General features: G+C 42.6%; 1 protein-coding gene across 2 annotated transcripts in view; it reads right to left on the bottom strand.

The window, feature by feature from the left end:
* Nucleotides 1–23,995, bottom strand: part of adarb2 (adenosine deaminase RNA specific B2 (inactive)) — an 832,269-nt gene that overhangs the window by 10,562 nt on the left and 797,712 nt on the right. For both annotated transcript variants that reach the window (XM_063044383.1, XM_063044384.1), the window contains one exon: nt 15,388–15,566. In XM_063044383.1, coding sequence (XP_062900453.1) covers nt 15,388–15,566 — 179 coding nt within the window. The remainder of the gene's footprint in view (nt 1–15,387; nt 15,567–23,995) is intronic.

Raw genomic sequence — 23,995 nt, 5'->3', positions numbered from 1 at the left:
TGTCACTTTGCCCGTGAGATAGCTTTCTGGAGAGCGTACCTGGACGTCTTTTATCTTATTTGGTTGCTAGACCTCAATGCCTCTGTCTGGTCCTCAGCAGAATGAGGATCTCTTGGTTCATCCAGGGCTTCTGGTTGGGGAAAACTCTGAATGATGTTGTGGGGACACACTCGTCTACGACTGTTTTTATTAACACCCATAACGACTGTGGTGCATTCATTCAGATCCTCTGATGGGTCCTTGAACACAGCCCAGTCTACCGACTCCAAGCAGTCCTGTAGCCGCCCCTTTGCCTCCGTTGTTGTCCTTGTCTCTGGAGGCTTCCTCCTTAGCCACTGCCTGTATGCAGGTAGGAGAAGGACAGCCAAGTGATCAGGTCTAGGGATGGACTGGTAGCTCTTCACTGGGCATTAAGGCAATAACAACAGAATTAAATGCACTGACTTAATTAAATGAAGGAATTAATTTCATTTAGGTATGATAGGGCAGATAATGTGCTGCAGTGCCAGATGGTCCTGAGCTGGTGGAAATCATAACACTCATATGACCTGGGAGTCCTTGTGCAAATCAACCTGAAGGTTAACTTGTGCTGGTGAGGAAGGCAAATGCCATGTTAGCATTCATTTCAAGAATACAAGAGCAAGGATGTGATGCTGAGGCTTTATAAGGCACTGGTGAGGCCTCACCTTGAGTATTATTAACAGTTTTGGGCCCCTCATCTTCGAAATGATGTGCTGGCATGGAGAAGGTCCAGAGGAGGTTCACAAGGATGATTTTAGAAATGAAAGGGTTATCTTACAAGGAATGTTTGATGGCTCTGGGTCTGTAATTGCTGGATGAGAGGGGATCTCATTGAAACCTTTCGACTGTTGAAAGGCCTAGACAGAGTAGATGTGGAAAGGATGCTTCCCATGGTGGGAGAGTCTAGGATAAGAGGGCACAGACTCAGGATAGAGGGGCGCCCTTTCAAAAGGGAGATGCGGAGAAATTTCTTTTGCCAAAGGGTGGTGAATCTGTGGAGTTTATTGCCACATGCAGCTGTGGAGGCCGGGTTGTTGGGTGTATTTAAGGCAGAACTTGACAGGTTCTTGATTGGACATGGCATCAAAGGTTACGGGGAGATGGCTGGGAACTGAGGTTGAGGAACAGAAAATTAAAAAAAGGATGAGCCATGATTGAATGGTGGAGCAGACTCAATAGACAATAGACAATAGGTGCAGGAGTAGGCCATTCAGCCCTTCGAGCCAGCACCACCATTCACTGTAATCATTGCTGATCATCCACAATCAGTACCCTTTCCCTGCCTTATCCCCATATCCCTTCAATGAGCCAGATGACCTAATTCTGCTCCTATGGCTTATGGTCATATGGTCATATCTGCAGCAGCTGCAGTATTGGAAGCTCGACAGCCAGTTTACACACCAAGTCCTCATAAAATGTGATCTTATAATCAATGGATAATTTGTTATATTCTAATATTGGAGTAAACAATATTGTCAAATATTCCATTTCTAATCTAGACCCTCCCTTCTCCCACCTAATACCACACACTCGTCATAAAGACAAATAAAATGAATAGAGTTATATCTATGTATTGTTGGAAGAAGGTGGTGCCAGTGAACAACACCACTAAAGGTGATAGTTCATGAAGCTGCTTCTTTTACTAATTCTTCATCTTTCAAAATATGATCTGGCTACCACTGGAACTTGTGATTTATATTTTGATGGTGTGTTTTTGGTCGATTGAGTGATCTGGTGCTTTACACTCTCCAAGGGTTCGGTGAGGTTTTAAGTGGAGTGTCAGGCCCGGGGACTGAGAAGACCAGAGACAGGGTACGAGCCCACGATCGACTCCGTTTCTTGCCAACCTCGCAGAGCAAAATTGAAATCAATGACAAGAGCAGAAGGTGAGTGGGAGTTCAGTGCCGTCAGCCTGCGTTTGACTGGTTTCTCTCTCTCTCACTCACTGCTCCCAGAGGAAGGTATCTGCATTTGACCTCTCCCTCTTGCTTGATACTGGTTCTTGGATCTTGAGCAAGGTTTAATTGACGCCGTTTGTGGATTCGACTCTGTGTTCGATGTTAAGTTTGTTCTGGTTTCAGGTCATTGCTATTTTGTGTGATTTTTGATCGGGGCAGACTGGCTCTGCAGGTTGCTGTCAGTAAACAACACAGTGCTAAATTGAACGGAACTGAACCGAACAGTCCTAGCCTGTTTCAATGACTGTGTGGTTTGATGTTTTATATTCTGTGTTTCTTGCTCGTTTTTTTTTTGCTGTTTGCATGATTTGTTCTTTTTTTGTGCACTGGGTGTTTGATGTGTTCTTTGAACAGGTTCCATGGTGTTTCTTTGTATCGTGGCTGCCTATGGGAAGATGAATTACAGGATTGTATACCGCATACATATTTTGAAGATAAATGTACTTTGAATCTTTGTATATCTATGCATTTGTGTACACACACACGCGCACGAAGATATTGTATTCTGAATAAATTTGTCAGGTTTTAAATTTTAACTCCCCTTTTACCAACCAGTAGGGGGAAAAGGGAAGTCCACAATGAAAAAATAAAATAAACACACTACTCATTAATCAATACTGATGAAGATATTGATTGTTACTAACCAGTGTTGATGTTCCCATATATCTTCAGGTTAACAATTGCAGAAAATCCATAAGCCACAGAATGCCAACCAAGTTGCTAATGTTTGTTGGGGTGAGATATCCTCACTTGATGTGGGGCTTGTTGCTGAAGAGCTGACAACGGCAGAGCAACTAATATTTTCAGTGGCAACTCCCTATGGAGCCAACATTTCACCACAGAGGGTTTAGTTAACATGCTGGTATAAAACCTTTAACCTGAGGTAAGAGGGTGCGTAAATGTCCCTGACCGTGTCTTGAATAAAACCAATACATTAGACATAAGACATACAAGCAGAGTTAGGCCATGTGGCCTATCCAGTCTATTCCACCATTCCATCATGGCTGAGTTATTACTTCTCTCAATCCCTTTCTTCTGCCTTGTCCCCGTAACCTTTTACTCCCTTACTAATCAAGAACCTATCAACCTCCACTTTAAATATAGCCAATGAGCTGTCTGTGGCAATGAATTTCAGATTCACCACTCTCTGGCTAAAGAAATTGCTCCTCATCTCTTTTCCTAAGTCCCTGAATTTTGAGGCTGTACCCTCTTGTCATAACTCTCCCACACTAGGAAACATCCTTTCCACGTCCACTCTAACTCAGCTTTTCAATAGTCCATGGGTTTCAATAAGATCCCCCCTCATTCTTCTGAACTCCTGTGAGTACAGGCTCACAGCCATCAAACAGCCTCATACTTTAACACTTTAATTCCTGGGTTCATTCATGTTGACTTCCTCTAGACCATCCCTAATGCCAGCAGCACCTTCCTTACATAAGTAGGCCAAAAGCAGCTCACAATACTCCAAAATCCATTCAAAGGTATTTCAAATGTTAATCCCTTTCCATCTTGTTGGTAGATTATCATTAGATTTCCTGAAAAGAATTCACAACTTTCTTTCTATGAATATTAATTTTGTGTGTAGTGCATGTTTTCAGGGATAGAAGAAGGGCTTCCTTTATGATACATCATGGTAATAACCCTTTGTGATTCACTAAGTTTTACAGCTATAGAGGAAAAGGATAGAAAACCTAAGAAGAGCAAACAGAAGATTAACCAAGATAGTTATCCATGCAATCAAATTCAGTGATAGAAATAAACATCTGGATGTAAATGCATCCTAAAGTAGTTTTGCACTGAAGTTATATTGGTGGTAAACAGTACTCAGTGGCCACTTTATTTTGTACCTCCTGTGCCTAATAAGTGGCCACTGAGTGTACATTCTTGGTCTTCTGCTGCTGTAGCACATCCACTTCAAGACAGGATGTGCTGTGCATTCAGAGATGCGCTCTGCACGCCACTGTTGTAATGCGTGGTTATTTGAGTTACTGTCACCTTCCTGTCAGCTTGATCCAATCTGGCCAGTCTCCGCTGACCTCTCTCAATAATAATACATTTTCACCCACAGACTCTGTGGATTTTATTTTTTTGCACCATTCTCTGTAAACTCTAGAGATGGTTCGTAAAAATCTTAGGAAATTTGGAGCTCCTAAGAATCTCAAATCACTTAGATCACATTTCTTCCCCATTCTGATATTTGTTCTGAACAACAACTGAACCTCTTGACCATGTCAGCATGCTTTTATGCATTGAATTGCTGCCACATGATTGGCTGATTAGATTACATTAATGAGCAGGTGTACAGGTGAGTGGCAACTGAGTGTATGTATATATGTATATTTATTATGTTTTTATTGCGTTATTTATGCTTACTGTGTATTTTATTGTGCATCAGATCTGGAGTAACAATCATTTTGAATATTAATAAACAATCTTGAATCATTGTAGTCCAGTACAGACCATTGTGGTACTGTAGTAAAGCCATTACTGAAAAGGAATCATATGTGCACAATCTTAGCTCAGCTTAGAGGTTTTATACCAGCCTATTAAACAAAATCTGTGCAGAGAAATTTTACTGATAGGGAGTTGTCACTGAATATATTAATTACATTGCTCTTCTCAGTTCTCAGCATATGAACAGAGGATGTCTCACTCCGCATGCATTTGGCATTTATATGAGCTGCAGCTGAATCAAAGAGTCATAAGTATACAGCAAAGAAGCCACTTGGCCCATCCAGCCTATGCTACTCCCTTCTTGACCTGTATATTTATCTGCCTATTTACTCCCCAGTTCTTTCCGCTCACCCACTTTCTCCTTCTTTGTAAGCCTGATAGATAATGTCCCCTTAAGTTCCTATTCAATTCTATTGGCTGTACTGTTCAAATGTGCTCTTGTGCACTAGTTACTGAAAGCCAACATGTATATGCAGCAAACAATTATGTTCACATTTACTATGACAGGATTTAAACTCAACAGTATTGAACGATGTCTTATTGCAATTGTATAGTGCCTTGGTAAGACCACTCCAGAGTACTGTGTACAGTTATGGTCTTTTTAATAAAATTGATGTATAGTACTTGCCATATAGAGAGCTTGGTGAAGATCACCCTAGAATGGTTCCAAGGAACATTTGGTTTGCTGAATGAGAGATTGAGTAGAGAAGATCTGATTGAAATTTAGAAAATTCCTACAGGCCCTGACAACCTGCATACAGAGGAGTGGCACCACAGGTAGAGAGGATCATAAAGGGAGCTTTGGTTACACTGAGCTTCACAAATCAAAATTTTGGGTGCAAGAGTTGGGATGTTATGTGAAGCTCTATAAAACATTGGTAAGGTCGAAGTTGGGGTATTGTGTGCAGTCCTGGTCAACTACTTACCACAAAATATAAAATATAGGAACAGAATTCAGCCATTTGGTCCATTGAGTCTGCTCCACCATTTCATCATGACTGATCCATTTCCTTCTCAGTCCCAATCTCCTGCCTTCTCCCTGTAACCATTCATGCCCTGACTAATCAAGAGTCTATCAACCTCTGCCTTAAATATACCCAATGACTTGGCATGCACAACCGACTGTGGCGACAAATTCCACAGATTCACCACTCTCTGGCTAAAGAAATTCCTCCTCATCTCTGTTCTAAGTGGATATCCCTCTATTGAGGCTGTGTCCTCTGGTCTTAGGCTCCCCCACTATAGAAAACATCCTCTACACATCCATGCTATCGAGGGCTTTTGATGAGTTTCAATGAGAGCCCCCCCCCCCATTCTTCTAAACTCCAGAGAGTACAGGCCCAGAGCCATCAAGTGCTCCTCATAAATCAACCCTTGCAGAGAAAATTGACAAGGATGATGCTGGGACTTGAGGCCCTGAGTTATAGGGAAGGTTTGTATAGGTTAGGACTATTCCCTTAAGTGAGGAGTATGAGGGGAGATTTAATAGAGGCATACAAAATTATGATGGGTATAGATAGGGTAATTGGAAACAGGCCTTTTCTACTGATGCTGGGTGCGACTGGAACTTGAGGTCATGGGTTAAGGGTTAAATGTGAACTGTTTAAGGGGAACATAAAGGGGAACTTCTTCAGTCGGAGGTGAGAGTGTGGAATGAGCTGCCAGTGGAAGCAGTGGCTGTGGATTCAATTTCAACACTTTAGAGAAATTTGGATAGGTACGTACATGGATGGTAGGGGTATGGAGGGCTACGGTCTGCGTGCAGGTTGACAGGTTTAGGCAAGACAACAGTTTGGCATGACCAGATGGGTCAATGGGCCTGTTTCTATGCTGTACTGTTCTATGACTCTATGAGCCTAGAATCAATCGTCACAGTGTCAGAAATCAGCAGTAGTTGGTCAAGGACTTTGACAATGAGGGGGGAATGGTGAAACTCTGGAATTCTTTACCACAGGGGGTATTCACTGAATTCACCCAAAACTGAGGCTGATAGATTTCTGGATACGAAGAGAAGTAAGTGCAATGGAAATTGGACCAATGCAGAAAGATGGCTTTAATAAGAAGATCAGCAATAGTTTAACAAATGGCTGAACATCCTATTCTTGTTCCTGCTTCCTATGTTCATATGGAAAACTTAATGTCATACAAAAGATTTCTAGTAGTGCAACGCTAAAATCATTAAAATACTAACATTGGAAGATTTCTGTAGGGAAGGAATGACATTGATACAAAAACCTCTCCAAATAACAGGTCAATGACATGTGAACCAAAATCGTTTTCTCTCAATAAATTACACTGGGAAACAAAAAAGGGTTAAAATGTTTAAGCAGCTTGGATTTTTCAAAACCTCTTATTTTAACCACCTCATCATGTAATTTAAATTAAACAGTGAAACAATTTATGTTCCAGCAACACTTGAGCAAATAACATATATTTATAAAACATTATTCTATTACAATTATAATGAAATTTTATTAAAAGAGCATTTGTAAAACATTTAACTAAGGAAGAAATTGCCTATAATGTAAAAGGTAATTTGAAGGGATATAAATTGAGCTGAAGAGCTTCGGGTTGCAAGTTTTGAGGATTCCTGATATTAAGAAGACTGTATGTGGAGAATATTGATGTGACTGCTTTTAGGTTGCCATGCATGTTTCACTTATGAATTGTCAGAAATAATTTTCACTAACTGACTACTTGGAAGGAATTCTTATCACAAGGAAACCTCATTGTGACATTTATTAAAGTACTGATAGGTTCCCTCAGGGATATATATTTGCAGTTGTTAATGTGCAAATCCAATAAACCATGTTTTATTGAAGAAGTAATGTTGAATGGGAAATTTCCTGCAAATATTCTACAAGGCTTAGGAGTTCTATGAGTGACCCATCAGTGTATTATTAGGGCCTGAGCATGTCTGTTGCTGTAGGACTTAGATCAAGTTACAATCTGGTGGAACAACTCAGAATTGCATCACGATCGCAGGGTTGTATACGGCGAAGCATATGTATTTTGATAATAAATTTACTTCTAACTTTGATCAGGCAGGGCTTTGACCTAAAACGGCCACTATTCTTTTCCTCCCACAGATGCTGCTAGACTTGGTGATCTTCTCCAGCAAATTATTCCAGCATTCGCTTCCTCTTGCGTTTACATCAAGCTACTTAAGTCAAAGGATCATAGCAGTAAGTACACTTCAGAAGTACTTCATTAGTTGCAAGTAGTTTGGTATGTCCTGATGATGTGAAGTTGGCAACTTATAGCTAAGGGAACGGAATCCAACTTTGCTGAAGAACCTAATCCAGATAGGTTAATAACAAGGAAGAGATGTGACAAGGCTTCAAAGGATATGGACAAGGTGAAGGGCAGGTTCAATATAATATAGAAAATGTGAGGTCATCCACTTTGGAGAATAGAAACATAAAAACAGCATTTTTTTTGAAATGGTGAGAAATTGGTAATGCTGATGTTGAAAGTGTTCTTGTGCAACAAACCACTGAAAGCCACCGTAAATGAGCAATGAGGAGCAAGCTCATTCTCACAGGATGTTTTGGAGGTCTGAATACAGAAGTCTTACTGAAATTGTTTGGTGCCTTGTCGAGATTGCACTAGGAATGCTGTGTACAGTTATGAAAAATAATTTATTTACCCAGAGGGAGGGTAGTGAACCTAGCTTGGTCCAAGGGATAGCAGGTCTTTCCAAGGAGAGACTAGGCCTGTATACTGTAGACTGGAGTCTGGAAGAAGAGGTGGAGATCCCGTTGAAACTTGCAAAACTCCTCCAGGTTTGAGATGCTGGATGTAGGGAGGAAGTTTCCCCTGACTGAGGAGTCTTGAGCCAGGTATTCCAGTGTGAGGATAAGGTGTGGGGTGTTTAGCACTAAGCTGAGGAGATACTTCTTCACTCAGAGGGTACTGCACCTTTGATATTCTCTGTTCCACAGGACTGCAGAGGCTCAATTCATTCGAAACAAAGATACATAAAGGAAATCAAGATTAAGGAAATCAAAATGATATATGCGGTGGATTCCGGTTAATTTTGGTCCAATAATGTAGCTACTTCAGTTAGCTGAAGTTTCATGGAAATAGTTAAAAAGGTATAAAGAAGGCAAACTACTGTTCAACGAGGTAACAAATTATATTTTTAAATAAAATACAGAATAAATTAGAATAATACCAAAACTACTACTGTACTATAAAAATCTGTATTAATTCTTAATAGTTATCAATGGAGGAATTCATCCAGTGTATGCTGACATGTTCTTTTGATTGACTGCAAATGAACAAAATCAGTGCAGACACCTAGTGCAGGTAATGGACTGCTTTCAAACAAAGCATTCAATGATTGAATCCTCCAAATCTTCATTTTAATTGTAACATTCACGATTATTGTCGATACCTTCAAATTCTTTGTAGTTCCTAACTTGGTGGAGCGGTGAAATCGTTTCATTTTCACTCCCGGCTGTTTCTGACATCTCCAAGCCTGAATGCTTGAAACCGCAGTGAGTAGAACAGTTCTGAATTGTCTTACTCTTTATTACTTGCCAACTATCAGTGACAAAAATCACTGCTTTTTGATACAAACATGCAAGTGATGCTATGTAAAAGCTGTTTGCTCTAAGCATGGTGTAATGTCTAACAGCTACATGATGTATATGTGACTGACACAAATTAGAAAATGTATGGCAATAGTCTCCTGCTCCAATTAAGCAACACAGTGTCCCAAATAAAAGAGGGGAATCCTGGCTAGTTTCTCGATTTGATTTTGTTCTTTAAGAGTAGTTCCAAATTAGTGGATACCCCAATTAACCAATAGACCAATTAACTAGAATCTACTATATATTTATATATAATTTCCTTAATATGTGTTGGCGCGTGGCCAAGTGGTTAAGGCATCGGTCTAGTGATCTGAAGGTCGCTAGTTCGAGCCTCAGCTGAGGCAGCGTGTTGTGTCTTTGAGCAAGGCACTTAACCACACATTGCTCTGTGACGACACAGGTGCCAAGCAGTATTGGCCCTAGTGCCCTTCCCTTGGACAACATCGGTGGCATGGAGAGGGGAGAATTGCAGCATGGGCAACTGCTGGTCTTCCATACAACCTTGCCCAAGCCTGCACCCTGGAAACCTTCCAAGGTGCAAATCCATGGTCTCATGAGATGCCTATCTATCAATTTCCTTAATATATGTATGTACTATATATACAGTATATAGAAAAGATATATATGTATATGTATAAAAATATATACATAAGTGGGTGTGTATATGTGTTTGTACATATTGTATCAAAAGGATTGCCAGGTCAGCAGAGGAGAACTGGCTCCTTGGTAAAAATAAGAAATGAAATCCTTAGAAAGATGTGACATAGAATTGGAAGATGGAGAATTTTTGTGGGTGGAGTTAAGAAACTGCAAGGGTATAAAGACCCTGATGGGAGTTATATACTGGCCTCTGAGCAGTAACCAGGGCATGGGCTACACATTACAATGGGAGATAGAAAAAGCATGTATAAAGGGCAATGTTGTGATAATCACGAAGGATTTAATATGCAGATAGATTGGAAAAATCAGGCTGTTGCTGAATCCCAAGAGAGGGAATTTCTAGAATGCCTACAAAATGGTGTTTTATAGCACCTTGTGGTTGAACCCATGAGGGGAAATGACAGTGTTGGATTGGATGTTATGTTATGACCCAGATTTAATTAGGGAGCTTAAGGTAAAGGGATCCTTAGGGGACAGTGATCGTAATATGATAAAATTCACTCTGCAGTTTGAGAAAGAGAAGCTAAAATTGGACCTATCTATATTATAGTGGAGCAAACGGAATTACAGAGGCATGAGCGAGGAGTTGGCCAAAGTTGACTGGAAGGGGACACTAGCAGGGATGATGGCAGAACTGCAATGGGTGGAGCTTCAGGGAGCATTTTAGAAAGTATAGGAAAGATGCATCCCAAAGAAGAACAATCCTAAGGGGAGGATGAGGTAAAGGTAAAGGTTAACTTTCAAGTTGAGTTGGTGATAAGGAAGGGAATGCAATGTTAGCATTCGTTTCAAAAGCAATGATATAATGCTGAGGCTTTATAAGGCAGTAGTCATACTGCACCTGCAATATTGCGAGCAGTTTTTGGCCCCTTATCTGAGAAAAGATGCACTGGCATTGGAAAGGGTCCAGAGGAAGTTCACAAAAATGATCTCAGGAATGGAAAAATTAACATATGAGGAGCATTTGATGGCTCTGGTCCTGTACTCACTATAGTTTAGAAGGATAAGAATAGCTTAGAAGATAGTTTAGAAACCTATCGAAAATTGAAAGGCCTAGATGGAGTAGATGTGGAGAGGGTATTTCCTACAGTGGGGGAGTCCAAGAGCAGAGGGAACAGCCTGAGAATAGAGGGACATTCAATTAGAATGGAGATGAAGAAACATTTCTTTAGCCATAGGGTGGTGAATCTGTCAAATTCATTGCCACAGACAGCTGTGCAGGTCAAATCGTTGGATCTATTTAAGGCAAGTTTGATAGGTTCTTGATTAATCTGGGTGTCAAAGGTTACAGGGATAAGGAAGGAGAATGGGGTTGAGAGGGATATTAAATCAGTCATGATAGAATGGCACAGCAGACACAATGGGCCGAATGGCCTAATTGTGCTGCTATTTCTTATGCTTTTATGATCATAAATATACATGAAATCAAGAGATTACACAGATGGTGCAGGAAAATGATGATATGGCAAAAAAAGTAAAACAGCTGCAATCTTGATAAATAACAGAACTGGCTGCAGAGCTGAATAACCAACTCTTGCTCCAATTGTTTACATTCTTATGGATGTTAAAGGGTCTTAAGTGATGTGAGTCACTGTTTTAACCAAAACAGATGCTTTAGTTGGTATCACAATGAATCAGGTTCAACTAGAGACTACAAGGCAATCTGAAGGTCAAGTAACGAAACAGCAATTATGGATAAGAACTGAGGATTGTGGGAGTGAATTGTAGATTTTATGATGGACGGCATTTCATAGGATGAAATAAAGATCGTTGACTAAATCTGTATGATTGAGGTAGACTAAAGGATGAGGGGAGATCTCATTGAAAACTATCTGATACTAGAAGGCCAACACAAAGTGGATGGAGAGGTGCTTCCATTAGAAGGAGAGCCTAGAATCTGATGGTATAGCCTCAGAATAAAGTGACATCCTTTTAGAGCTGAAATGTGGAGGAGTTTCTTCAGCCAGAGGGTGGTTAATCTGTGGAATTCCTTGCCACCGTGGGCCATGGAGGCCGTCATTTGAAACCAAATGACTTAGAGTAAATTGTGTATTTAAGACAGGGATTGATGAGTTCTTGATTGGTAAGGGAATTTAGAGTTACAGGAAGAAGGTGGGAGAATGGGGTTGAATAAAATCAATCATGATTGAATGGCAGAACAGACTAGATGGGTTGAATTACCAAATTCTACTCAGATTCCTTATGAAGATCATGGATGCAAAAAGAACAGAGATTCAAGTTGAGGATCATAGAGCCGTGAAGTTGCAGAACACAGAAACAGGCTCTTAAACCTATCATACCCATGTTGACCTACTGCTCGCCCTACACTATTCCCATTCAGCCACATTAGGACCATGTCCTCCTATGTCTTAATGGCCAGGATGATGATTAAAACCAGGGAGAACTGAAAATCTCAGGAGTGAGTGGAGGATCATGGTGTTTAATAATGAGGCAGCGGATATGTAAGCAATGCTGTTTTTCCACCTCTGAGTGTGAACAAGCAAGCACTGATCCTAAAGTAATTAAAGGTAAATATTTCAAATTCGGTCGCCATGGTAGCAGTTAGCGCGATGCTATTACAGCTCAGGTCACTCTGGAGTTCGGAGTTCAATTCTGGTGCTGTTCTATATAGAGTACATCCTCCCTGTGGAATGTATGTGTTTCTCCATGTCCACTGGTCTCCTCCCCGATCCAAAGATGTACTGGGTAGTTTAATTGGTTACTGTAAATTGGAGAGTCAGAGAGATCTTGGGGTCCGTGTCCACAGGATACCCAAAGCTGCTGCACAGGTTGACAGTGTTGTTAAGAAGGCATATGGTGTGATGGCCTTTATCAGCCCTGGGATTGAGTTCAAGAGCTGGGAGGTAATGTTACAGCTATATAAGTCCTTATTTAGACCCCGCTTGGAGTACTGTGTTCAGTTCTGGTCACCTCACTACAGGAAGGATGTGGATACTATAGAGAGAGTGCAGAGGAGACTTACAAGGATGTTGCCTGGATTGGGGAGCATACCTTATGAGAATAGGTTGAGCGAACTTGGCCTTTTCTCCTTGGAGTGACGGAGGATGAGAGGTGACCTGAAAGAGCTGTATAGGATGATGAGAAGCATTGGTCATGTGGATAGCCAGGGCTGAAATGGCTAACACGAGGGTGCATAGTTTTAAAGTGCTTGGAAGTAGGTACAAAGGGGATGTCAGGGGTAGGTTTTTCACACAGAGAGTGTGGGTGTGTGGAGTGCACTGCCGGTGATGGTGGCGGAGACAGATACAATCGGGTCTTTTTAGAGCCTCTTAAATGGAAGTACATGGAACTTAGAAAACTAGAGGCCTCTGCGGTAGGGAAATTCTAGGCAGTTTCTAGAGCAGGTTACATGGTCGGCACAACATTGCGGGCCAAACAGCCTGTAATGTGCTGTAGGTATCTATGTTCCGTGATTAGGTTAGGATTAATAGGGTTTGTCTAGGTTGCTGGGGCAGTGAAGCTCGCAGGGCTTCAGGGGCTTACTCAGCTCTGTATTGCTAAATAAATAAATAAACAAATAAATCTGGAAAAAAGAGGAAATTCTGACAATACTCAGGAGGTCGGGCAGCATCTGTGAAGGGAAAAATAAAGATAACATTCCAAATAAATGATCCTTAATAAGAATGTAGGTTGTTAACTCATTCCCCCAGGTGCTGCCTGACCTGCTGAGTGTTTCTAGCATATTGTTTCGGAGTCTTAGAGTTGAAGATCAAACAGACAAATTGCAAACTGGAGAATCCCTTTCTTCACTATGCAAGTGTCCATAAACCTGTAAGTAATGGCTTTTATATCATGCTATTGTAAAAGTTAATTAATGAGTGTGTGCATTTGAATAAATTAATACCTTCACTAAAAAGCATGTGAAGGTAGTGTCTGAAACATGATGAAGGCTTACAATTCAATGGGCTCTCTACAGTAACCCTGATATAATTTCAGTGAGCAACTTGCTGAATTCCTAGGTCATCATGAATTGTCATTTCTAGCTATGTTAGCTTTGATGATTCCTCACCAGAATTACTGCAGGATTATGGTAAATCCCACATGGAATTTCAGAATCTAAGTCTTGTTTCCTTATACTGCCAACAATAATTTCTAGACTTATATTATGTTGCCAATAGCTGTGAAGTCTAGCGCCAAGTACAGAGATGTTTTGTTAGAAACATTTGTGTACTGGGGTTCTGAACATTAAATCTGTTCTCTCACTTCGAGCAGTAATTTGATCTTTCCTCTGCCACCCTGCATTCATTCCAAACTCCAATGAAATCCAACCAGTTTAACTGAAGATGCTAATATGAGTATGAACATCCACCATTTGCTTTCCTCAACAACGAACTCTCTGCTGTAGTTCACTTAATTAACTCGCAGATGCCAATATGACTTTGGGAGTGCAATAAAGGCAGGCCTACGGTAGAATTCATTGAACATAGCAATGTTGTTCCACCATCAATGGGGACTTCGGAATCAATGCAAAACCAAAAATATTGGAAGCACTCAGTAGGCCAAGTAATATTTGTGGAAAGCGAAGCAGTGTCAATGTTTCAGTCAGTAACTTGAAATGTTGACTCTGTCTCTCTCCCCCACAGACACTGCCTGACCGTATGAACATTTTCTGTAATTTCTAGCAACTACAGAGCTTTTTGCTTCTATTACTTTGGAATTGGTGTTTGGCTGTCTGCGCTTTGATCTGCAAGATAGCATTTTGCTGACTGCCGTTAATCCTGATGGAGGTTTTCAACCATCCTTCTGCCTCCAACAGTTGCTGCAGATTACAGCGTCTCCAGCCACCTAAATTCTCCTTGCTTCCACCTTCAATGTCTCTTTGAACTAAGAGAATCCAATTGTGCTGTCATGAGAATTCCAGGTACAGGAACACTCCAATCACCTGGCATTTAATTGTTTGGAAATCCTATTGGTTGGGCATCTGGCTCCCTCATTGGTCTGGAATGTAAATAGGAGGTCCAGGGTGCAAGGAGCAGTTAGCAGCAAGAGCTTGTATTTGTGGTCCAGGACACCTGGGCCACGTGGATGTAACTGGGTGTTGTGGGCTTGTTGGGCCTGTTACCATGCTGATTGTCTAAATAAAATAAACATCAGCGGTAAGGACCTTGGGTACGTTTGCAGCTGAGCTGGGACCTGGAGGGTTTGTATATTTCCTGCTTCACATAATCACAGAATTATAGAAAAATACAATACAGACATGGGCCTTTACAACCTCCTTTGTGCGTGAATCCAATTCGCCTGCGTTAGGTCCCTATCCCTCTACTCCTTTCAGCTCAAGTACCTGTCCAAATGATCAGTGGTTGCCTGGAATGTGTTGCTAGGGTGTTAGTGGAGGCAGATATGACATCATATCCCTCTATTCCTTTCAGCCCAAGTACCTGTCCAAATGATCGGTGGTTGCCTAGAATGTGTTGCTAGGATGTTAGTGGAGGGAGAGATATCAGAGGCATTGAATAAGTTCTTAGATAGGCAAGTGAAAGTGCAGAGAATGAAGGGATATTGTCCATGTACTGGCAAAAGCAGGTGGTGTAACTTGACAACATTAGTTTAATAAGTTTGGCACTAGTTGATGGGCCAAAGGCCTGATCCTATGCTGTACAGATTCATGTCTATGTTCTGTGTCAGTATTGGTCCATCTACAGTGCACATCCATCACCAGGTCACATAATTCTTACCTTGCCATACAGCTTTGCCCATTGGGTATAAAGTGCACGCTTACAGAGTCTGGACGAACAGCCCAGGTCCCCCTTTCCTGTTGTAGCATTAACAATCTCCAGGTCGGAGTCTCCCAGAGTCCAGTTTACACTGAAGCTTGGAGACTTTCCCTGCTGGCGAAGTCCTGTGCTACTGACCCCTGCAGGAACACCAAAGCAAGTGCAATCAGAAAACAAGCAAAGCCTGAATCAATGAGCCTACTGGGAGGTTAAATGTCGATACCTTTGATTTCTTTAGTGACACATAGAAAGACAGTTTTGTTTCCCCAGGGGTTGGAATTGCTGATTCCATCGCATGCTGAGCTCAAATGCATGAATTATAAGAGAGTACTTTGAAACCTAAGTGGATAACCGATTGGTGGAGCACAGAACTGAACCTGGACATATCCTGCACCTTATTGGAACTTGTTCTGCAACATTTTAATGGAGTGCACATGTTATTTTAAGGAGTCTTGGTATTGACACATTACTAACAAAGGACACTAAATAGGAGAGAAAGCATTTCAATGCCTTTTAATTTTCCCTTATATCTACACGATGCCAGATTCACCAGGCAATTAGTAATCACTGAATGTCACTGTAAAGCATGTCTTGATACGATAGAAGCAGCACCTGTCCTATGTTAAGCAGAATGTCCAGAGGCCATTCTTTTGCCTTGATGAGCAATCTCTATTTCCACAGATATTAAATCAACCTCATCCCCTTTCATAGGGCCCTGATCACAAGGGCTCCGCTTGCTTTTGAGTGCAAACTTCAAATATTTCTAATGTGCTAAAGTGTGTGGAACCTTAAAACCACAAAGGAGAGTTAAACTAGGTTCTCTGTCTGTCTGTCTCTCTATATATAGTACAGTACTGTGCAAAAAATCTTAGGCAAATATATATATATATAGCTCGGGTGCCTAAGACTTGTGCACCAGTAGTGTATTTGTCAATATGGAGCAGAGAGCGAGTTTGTAAACCTGGCGGGAGCAAAGGATGTTGGAATTGGAGAAGGTGGAGCCTGTGGGAGGGGAGTGGACAGGGCGCAGAGTAGGCGGTGTGGGGGTGGTGTGGGTGCAGCCACACCCAGCCCTGAGGGACCAGGCAAGGCCATTTGATTCCAAACAATTAGTTTATTGATCATTATAGAATGCCTCTCTGGTGCTTCCCACTCCCTCCCCTCTCCCTTCCCTTTTTCCCAACCCATGCTTCCCCTCTCCCTGCCCCCTTCCCACTCTCAGTCCACAAAAGAGACCCATATCAGAATCGGGTTTATCATCACTCACATATGCCATGAGATTTGTTTTGTTTTGTGACAGCAGTACAGTGCAATACATAAAATGACTACAGTACTGTGTAAAGGTATTAGATACTCTAGCTATATATATGTGCCTTAGACTTTTTCACAGTTCTTTATATATATATATAGATTGTTAGATATAGATTTACCTATCCCTCTGTCTCTTTATTATTCTCTGTCTCTCTTTTTTACTGTGTTTTGAGATCATAGGGACAAAGGTTAAGGGGTAAGTCATTTAAGGCTGAGATGAGCAGAAATGACTTCTCCCTGAGAGCAGCAAATCTCTGGAAGTCCCTACAATGGAAAACAATTGACACCAAATCTTTAAATATATTTCAAGAAGGAGTTAACAAATGCACGAGATCGAGTTTAATTATCATTCTACCTGCATGAATACCTATGAATACAGTCAAACAAAACACTGTTCCTCCCGGGCTAAGGTACAAAACACAACATCAACAGTCAGACACAGCACAAGGCACATATAGTAAATATACAGTCACACAAAAAAATATAATGTAGCCCAAGTCCCTAAATGACATGTCCTGTAGGTTGATGGTGCGTCAATGTTGGAGCTGGAGAAATCAAGGGACATGGGGAGAAAACTGAAGCGGGATTGAACTTGAACGATCTTACTGAATGTCAGAGGACCTCATGCTCTATTCTTGCTCATGTTTCTCCATGTTTCCATTGATGGGACATCTTTCTGAATGCTAATTCAGTTGGAGTATTCTACAGACCCTCCCAATAGGTTCAGAGATACTGAGGAGCATATCAGGAGGCAGAATTTGGAAAGGTGCGAAAATAACAGGGTTGTTGTCAATGGTGACTTCAAATTCCCTCACATTGATTTGACACCTCCTTAGAGCAAAAGGGTCTGGATGGGAAGAAGCTTGTTATGTGGTGTTCAGGAAGGAATCCTGACACAATATATAGACAGGCTGACAAGATACAAGACCATACAGATCTGTACTAGGCAATGAAGCTGGTCAGATGTCAGATCTCTCAGTGGGTGTGCATTTTTGAGACAGATCACAATTCCCTGACCAATTTCATGGTGGAATGGCAGAGCAGACATGAAGGGCTGAATGGCCTAATTTTCCTCCTATGTCTCATAGTCTTATGATGCTATTATCAGAAACATGAAAGTGAAATGCACTCAGCAAAATGCACATGGAAATGTGGAAGTTGTTTAAGGAGTACTTGCATGGAGTTCTAGATAGATTTCTCCCATTGAGGCAGGGAAAAGATAGTAGTGGGAAGAAATCATGGTTGACAAGAAATGTGGAACATCTAGTCATGGGGAAGACAAAAGCTTACTTAAGGTTTAGGAAGTAAGGATCAATCAGGGTTCTGGAGAGTTACAAGTTAGCCAGGGAGGAGCAGAAGAATGGACTTAGGAGAGCTAGAAATGGGCATGAGAATATAACCATGTAACCATATAACAATTACAGCATGGAAACAGGCCATCTCGGCCCTTCTAGTCCGTGCCGAACTCTTACTCTCACCTAGTCCCACCAACCTGCACTCAGCCCTCCATTCCTTTCCTGTCCATATAGCTATCCAATTTAACTTTAAACGACAACATCGAACCTGCCTCAACCACTTCTGCTGGAAGCTCGTTCCACACAGCTACCACTCTCTGAGTAAAGAAGTTCCCCCTCATGTTACCCCTAAACTTTTGTCCTTTAACTCTCAACTCATGTCCTCTTGTTTGAATCTTCCCCACTCAGTCGAAAAAGCCTATCCACGTCAACTCTATCAATCCCCCTCATAATTTTAAACACCTCTATCAAGTACCCCCCTCAACCTTCTACGCTCCAAAGAATAAAGACCTAACTTGTTCAACCTTTCTCTGTAACTTAGGAGATGAAACCCAGGCAACATTTTAGTAAACCTCCTCTGTACTCTCTCAATTTTATTGACATCTTTCCTATAAGAAGGTCTTAGTGAATAGGATTAAGAAATGCCCCAAGTTCTACATGTACAATAAGAACAGGACATTGACTAAGCTTAAGGTAGGACCGATCAGGGATAGAAGAGGAAGCATGTACCCCCTCCAGTTTAGGTGTAATCCATTCACCAGTTGCTCACTTTCATTATGTTCTGCACTCACACTGAGACATCTTTGACCCTGACATGAGGGAGGCAATAATAAAATAGATGAGGTTGGAGGAGGTGCACATGAATCTCTGCCAGACTTGAAAGGGATGTCTACATCCCTGTATGGTGGTGGATGAAGGTAGTCCAGAGGAAATTGTTGGGTCTTTTACATTTTCAGAGGAAAATGCTGGGTACAAGGAAAGACTGATGAAGAGAGATGTGTGTACCAGTACATTATGGAGAGAATGATGTCTGTCGAAAGCAGAAACAGGAATTTGTGCACCTTGAATCTTTTCTGTTTAGAGGGAAAACTCTCAAACTGCATTGTTTTTGCTGAGCTGTCTTATAGCACTACAGCCTTCTTGGTGATTCTGTACACTTCTCACATTTGAGAAGTTGTCTTTCTTTGCAGTCAGAATTTAATTCCAAACAATTTTGTTAAACACTCAACACTTGGCTAGCTGAATGGCATAAAGACGGACAAAAGGAGTCAAAGGAATTGCAGGCAGCGGCATCCAAGAGCCCATCTAACCTGTGCTCACAGGGATACACAAAGATGGACTTCATAGGCTGGGCTTCACTGAGGCAAACCATGTGATCTCCTGTAATGTCACTTTTAAGCTCCGACACAAGCCTGGATTGCTCTCGCAGCCAAAGCCATGGTCACAGCTGTTCTCAGTTTCCTAGCCTGATCATCATTCTAGTCTGCCTTTGCTGCCACTGATCTGAACACGTTTCAAATTTTTGAGGATGGTGAGCGTATGGAATGACCCACCTGGAGAATTGGTAGAGACAGGTACAGTAGTATCATTTAAGAAGCACTTAGATAGCTACACAGAGGGGCAGGATTTAGAAAGATATGGGCCAGACACTTTAAATTGGGACCAGGTCTGTGGGCACTATGGTCAGCAGAGACTTGTTGGGATGAAAGGCCTGTGTATGTGCCGCATTGCTCTATGACTCTATATACGCGGAGTCAGAGGAGCAAGGATTTGATGCTGAGGATTTATAAGGCACTGGTGAAGCCTCACCTTGAGTATTGTGAACAGTTTTGGGCCCCTCATCTTAGAAAAGGTGTGCTGGCATTGGAGAGGGTCTAGAGGAGGTTCACAAGGGTGATTCCAGGAATGAAAGGGTTATGATCCGAGGAACATTTGATGGCTCTGGGTCTGTACTCACTGGAATTCAGAAGGATGAAGGGGGATCTCATTGAAACCTTTTGAATGTTGAAAGGCCTAGACAGAGTAGATGTGGAAAGGATGTTTCCCATGGTGGGAGAGTCCAGGACAAGAGGTCACAGCCTCAGGATAGAGGGGCATCCATTCAAAACAGAGATGCAGAGAAATTTCTTTAACCAGAGGGTGCTGAACTTGTGGAATTTGTTGCCACAGGCAGCTGTGAAGACCAGGTCGTTGGGTGTATTTATGGCAGAGATTGATGGGTTCTTGATTGGACATGGCATCAAAGGTTATGGGGAGAAGGCCGAGAACTGGGGTTGAGGAGGAGATAGGAAAAAAAGGATCAGCCAGGTAGAGAGTGGTTGGAGATGGAGCATATTATGCCTGGAGGTCAGTGACCAGTGGTGTTCTGCAGGGATGTGTTCTGGGATCTCTGCTCTTTGTGATTTTTATACGTGACTTGGATGAGGAAGTGGAAGGGTGGGTTAGCCAGTTTGCAGATGACTTGAAGGTTGGTGGAGTTGTGGATAGTGTAGAAGGTTGCCATAGGTTACAATGGGACATTAACAAGATGCAGAGCTGGGCTGAGAATGGAGTTCAACCCAGAGAAATGTGAAGTGATTTATGTTTGAAAGTTGAATTTAAAGGCAGAATTCAGGGTTAATGACAGGATTCGTAGAGGTGTGGAGGAACAAAGGGATCTTGGGATTCATATTCATAGATTCCTCAAAGTTGCTGCACAAGTTGACAGGGTTGTCAAGAAAGGTTAGTCGGGGATAGAGCTCAAAGGTTGTCAGGTGATGTTGCAGCTCTATAAAGCCCAGTTTTGACCACATTCAGAATATAGTATTCAGTCAGAGAGAGTGCAGAGGACATTAACTAGGATGCAGCCTTGATTAGAGTGAAGTTTTATAAGGATAGCAAAGGAGGATAAGAGGTGTCTTGATAGAGGTGTACATGATGATAAGAGGCATAGATTGAGTGAACAGCCAGAGACTTTTTCCAGGCCGGAAATGGCTAATACACGGAGGAATAATTTTAAGGTGATTGGAGACATCTCTAGGGGGGGAAATATCAGAGATAAGTCTTTTATAGAGAGTGGTGGGTGCTGGAACATGCTGTCAGAGCTGACGATAGAGACAGATACATTAGAGGTAGTTAAGAGACTCTGAGATAGGCACATGGATGATAGAAAAATGGAGGGCTACGTGAGAGGGAGGGCTAGATTGATCTTCGAGTACGTCAAAAGTTTGGTGCAACATCATGAGCTGATGGGCTCTAATGTTCCATGTTCTATGACCATTGAAGTTTTATTTTCTTGATTCTGTTTCGCTTTTCATCCTTATTTCGGGTTTCTGTTTTGTTCTGTCACATTTCCCTCCCCCAGGAGATGTGCTTCCCATTAGTTCTGGTAACAATGCAATTAAAAGGAAGAGTTGTTTACGGAAACACTACCTCTGGACTCTTCGACAGTGAGACAAGAAAGAGTGCTAGTATACACAAATTATTATTTTCAGCATTTAAATAGGGGTCACTGAATGTATGAAATATCCATGGAGACAGCAGAGGTAGAAGTTAGCAGCAAATTGAAAAGCAATTTTGGTAATAATTTAGTATCCAGTTTGGCAATGATTTAAAAGTAGATGGGTGACTGGATGGAGATACATCTCTCTCAGAGGAGGTGTAAGATGCTCCTTCTCTCTGCTACCCTGCAGGTCACCCTTGGGCAAGATGTAGCACCTGCTTAGCCCTCCATATCAGGGTCAGCTGAAGCCATGGGCGCAGGTTGTGGATGGTTGTATGAGCAGCTGATGCATATCACAAGTCCTGCTTATGTGACCACTGATACCAGGCAGACAGTTTCTGAAGAGCACTGATAATGGCTGGGATCACCCATCTTGTAAAGACACTACCCAGAAGAATCACTTCTCTAGAACTTGCCAAGAATAAATCATGGTTAAGATCATGACTGCCCACATCATATGTGATGATGGAGGGGAGGGAACGTCGACCATGAGAGGCCTGCGTCGGGCATTTTCATGCCTTACAAGGCGCAGATTGGAAGTCTGTGTGGGGCGCCACTCCTCGCACAGATACTGGAGCAATGTGTGGTTAAGTGCCTTGCCCAAGGACACAAACATGCTGCCACAGCGGAGGCTCGAACTAGCAACCTTCAGATTACTAGACGAACACCTTAACCACCTGGCCACGTGCCCAACACGTAACAATGATGATGATAAAAATAGAGATATAGAGTTATACAGCACAGAAACAGGCCATTCAGCCCATCTCATCCTTGGTGATCAAGAAGTCTACTTGAGTTACAAATAATTTGTGAGAGAAACCAACTGGGTCAAACAGCAACATACATCAAAGTTGCTGGTGAACGCAGCAGGCCAAGCAGCATCTATAGGAAGAGGCGCAGTCGACATTTCAGGCCGAGACCCTTCGTCAGGACTAACTGAAGGAAGAGTGAGTAAGGGATTTGAAAGCTGGAGGGGGAGGGATAGAGCCGAGAGCTGGACAGGTGATAGGCAAAAGGGGATACGAGAGGATCATGGGACAGGAGGTCCGGGAAGAAAGACAAGGGGGGGGGTGACCCAGAGGATGGGCAAGAGGTATATTCAGAGGGACAGAGGGAGAAAAAGGAGAGTGAGAGGAAGAATGTGTGCATAAAAATGAGTAACAGATGGGGTACGAGGGGGAGGTGGGGCCTTAGCGGAAGTTAGAGAAGTCAATGTTCATGCCATCAGGTTGGAGGCTACCCAGACGGAATATAAGGTGTTGTTCCTCCAACCTGAGTGTGGCTTCATCTTTACAGTAGAGGAGGCCGTGGATAGACATGTCAGAATGGGAATGGGATGTGGAATTAAAATGTGTGGCCACTGGGAGATCCTGCTTTCTCTGGCGGACAGAGCGTAGATGTTCAGCAAAGCGGTCTCCCAGTCTGCGTCGGGTCTCACCAATATATAAAAGTCCACATCGGGAGCACCGGACGCAGTATATCACCCCAGTCGACTCACAGGTGAAGTGATGCCTCACCTGGAAGGACTGTTTGGGGCCCTGAATGGTGGTAAGGGAGGAAGTGTAAGGGCATGTGTAGCACTTGTTCCGCTTACACGGATAAGTGCCAGGAGGGAGATCAGTGGGGAGGGATGGGGGGCATGAATGGACAAGGGAGTTGTGTAGGGAGCGATCCCTGCGGAATGCAGGGGGGGGGGAGGGAAAGATGTGCTTAGTGGTGGGATCCCGTTGGAGGTGGCGGAAGTTACGGAGAATAATATGTTGGACCCGGAGGCTGGTGGGGTGGTAGGTGAGGACCAGGGGAACCCTATTCCTAGTGGGGTGGTGGGAGGATGGAGTGAGAGCAGATGTACGTGAAATGGGGGAGATGCGTTTAAGAGCAGAGTTGATAGTGGAGGAAGGGAAGCCCCTTTCTTTAAAAAATGAAGACATCTCCCTCGTCCTAGAATGAAAAGCCTCATCCTGAGAGCAGATGCGGCGGAGACGGAGGAATTGCGAGAAGGGGATGGCGTTTTTGCAAGAGACAGGGTGAGAAGAGGAATAGTCCAGATAGCTGTGAGAGTCAGTAGGCTTATAGTAGACATCAGTGGATAAGCTGTCTCCAGAGACAGAGACAGAAAGATCTAGAAAGGGGAGGGAGGTACACATGCCCTTACACTTCCTCCCTTACCACCATTCAGGGCCCCAAACAGTCCTTCCAGGTGAGGCATCACTTCACCTGTGAGTCGACTGGGGTGATATACTGCGTCCGGTGCTCCCGATGTGGCCTTTTATATATTGGTGAGACCCGACGCAGACTGGGAGACCGCTTTGCTGAACATCTACGCTCTGTCCGCCAGAGAAAGCAGGATCTCCCAGTGGCCACACATTTTAATTCCACATCCCATTCCCATTCTGACATGTCTATCCACGGCCTCCTCTACTGTAAAGATGAAGCCACACTCAGGTTGGAGGAACAACACCTTATATTCCGTCTGGGTAGC

This window comes from Mobula hypostoma, chromosome 3, assembly GCF_963921235.1.
Source record: "Mobula hypostoma chromosome 3, sMobHyp1.1, whole genome shotgun sequence".
In the NCBI taxonomy this organism is placed as follows: domain Eukaryota; kingdom Metazoa; phylum Chordata; class Chondrichthyes; order Myliobatiformes; family Myliobatidae; genus Mobula; species Mobula hypostoma.
The sequence above is the reverse complement of the archived record's forward strand: the minus strand, read 5'-3'. Positions and strand labels throughout refer to the sequence as shown.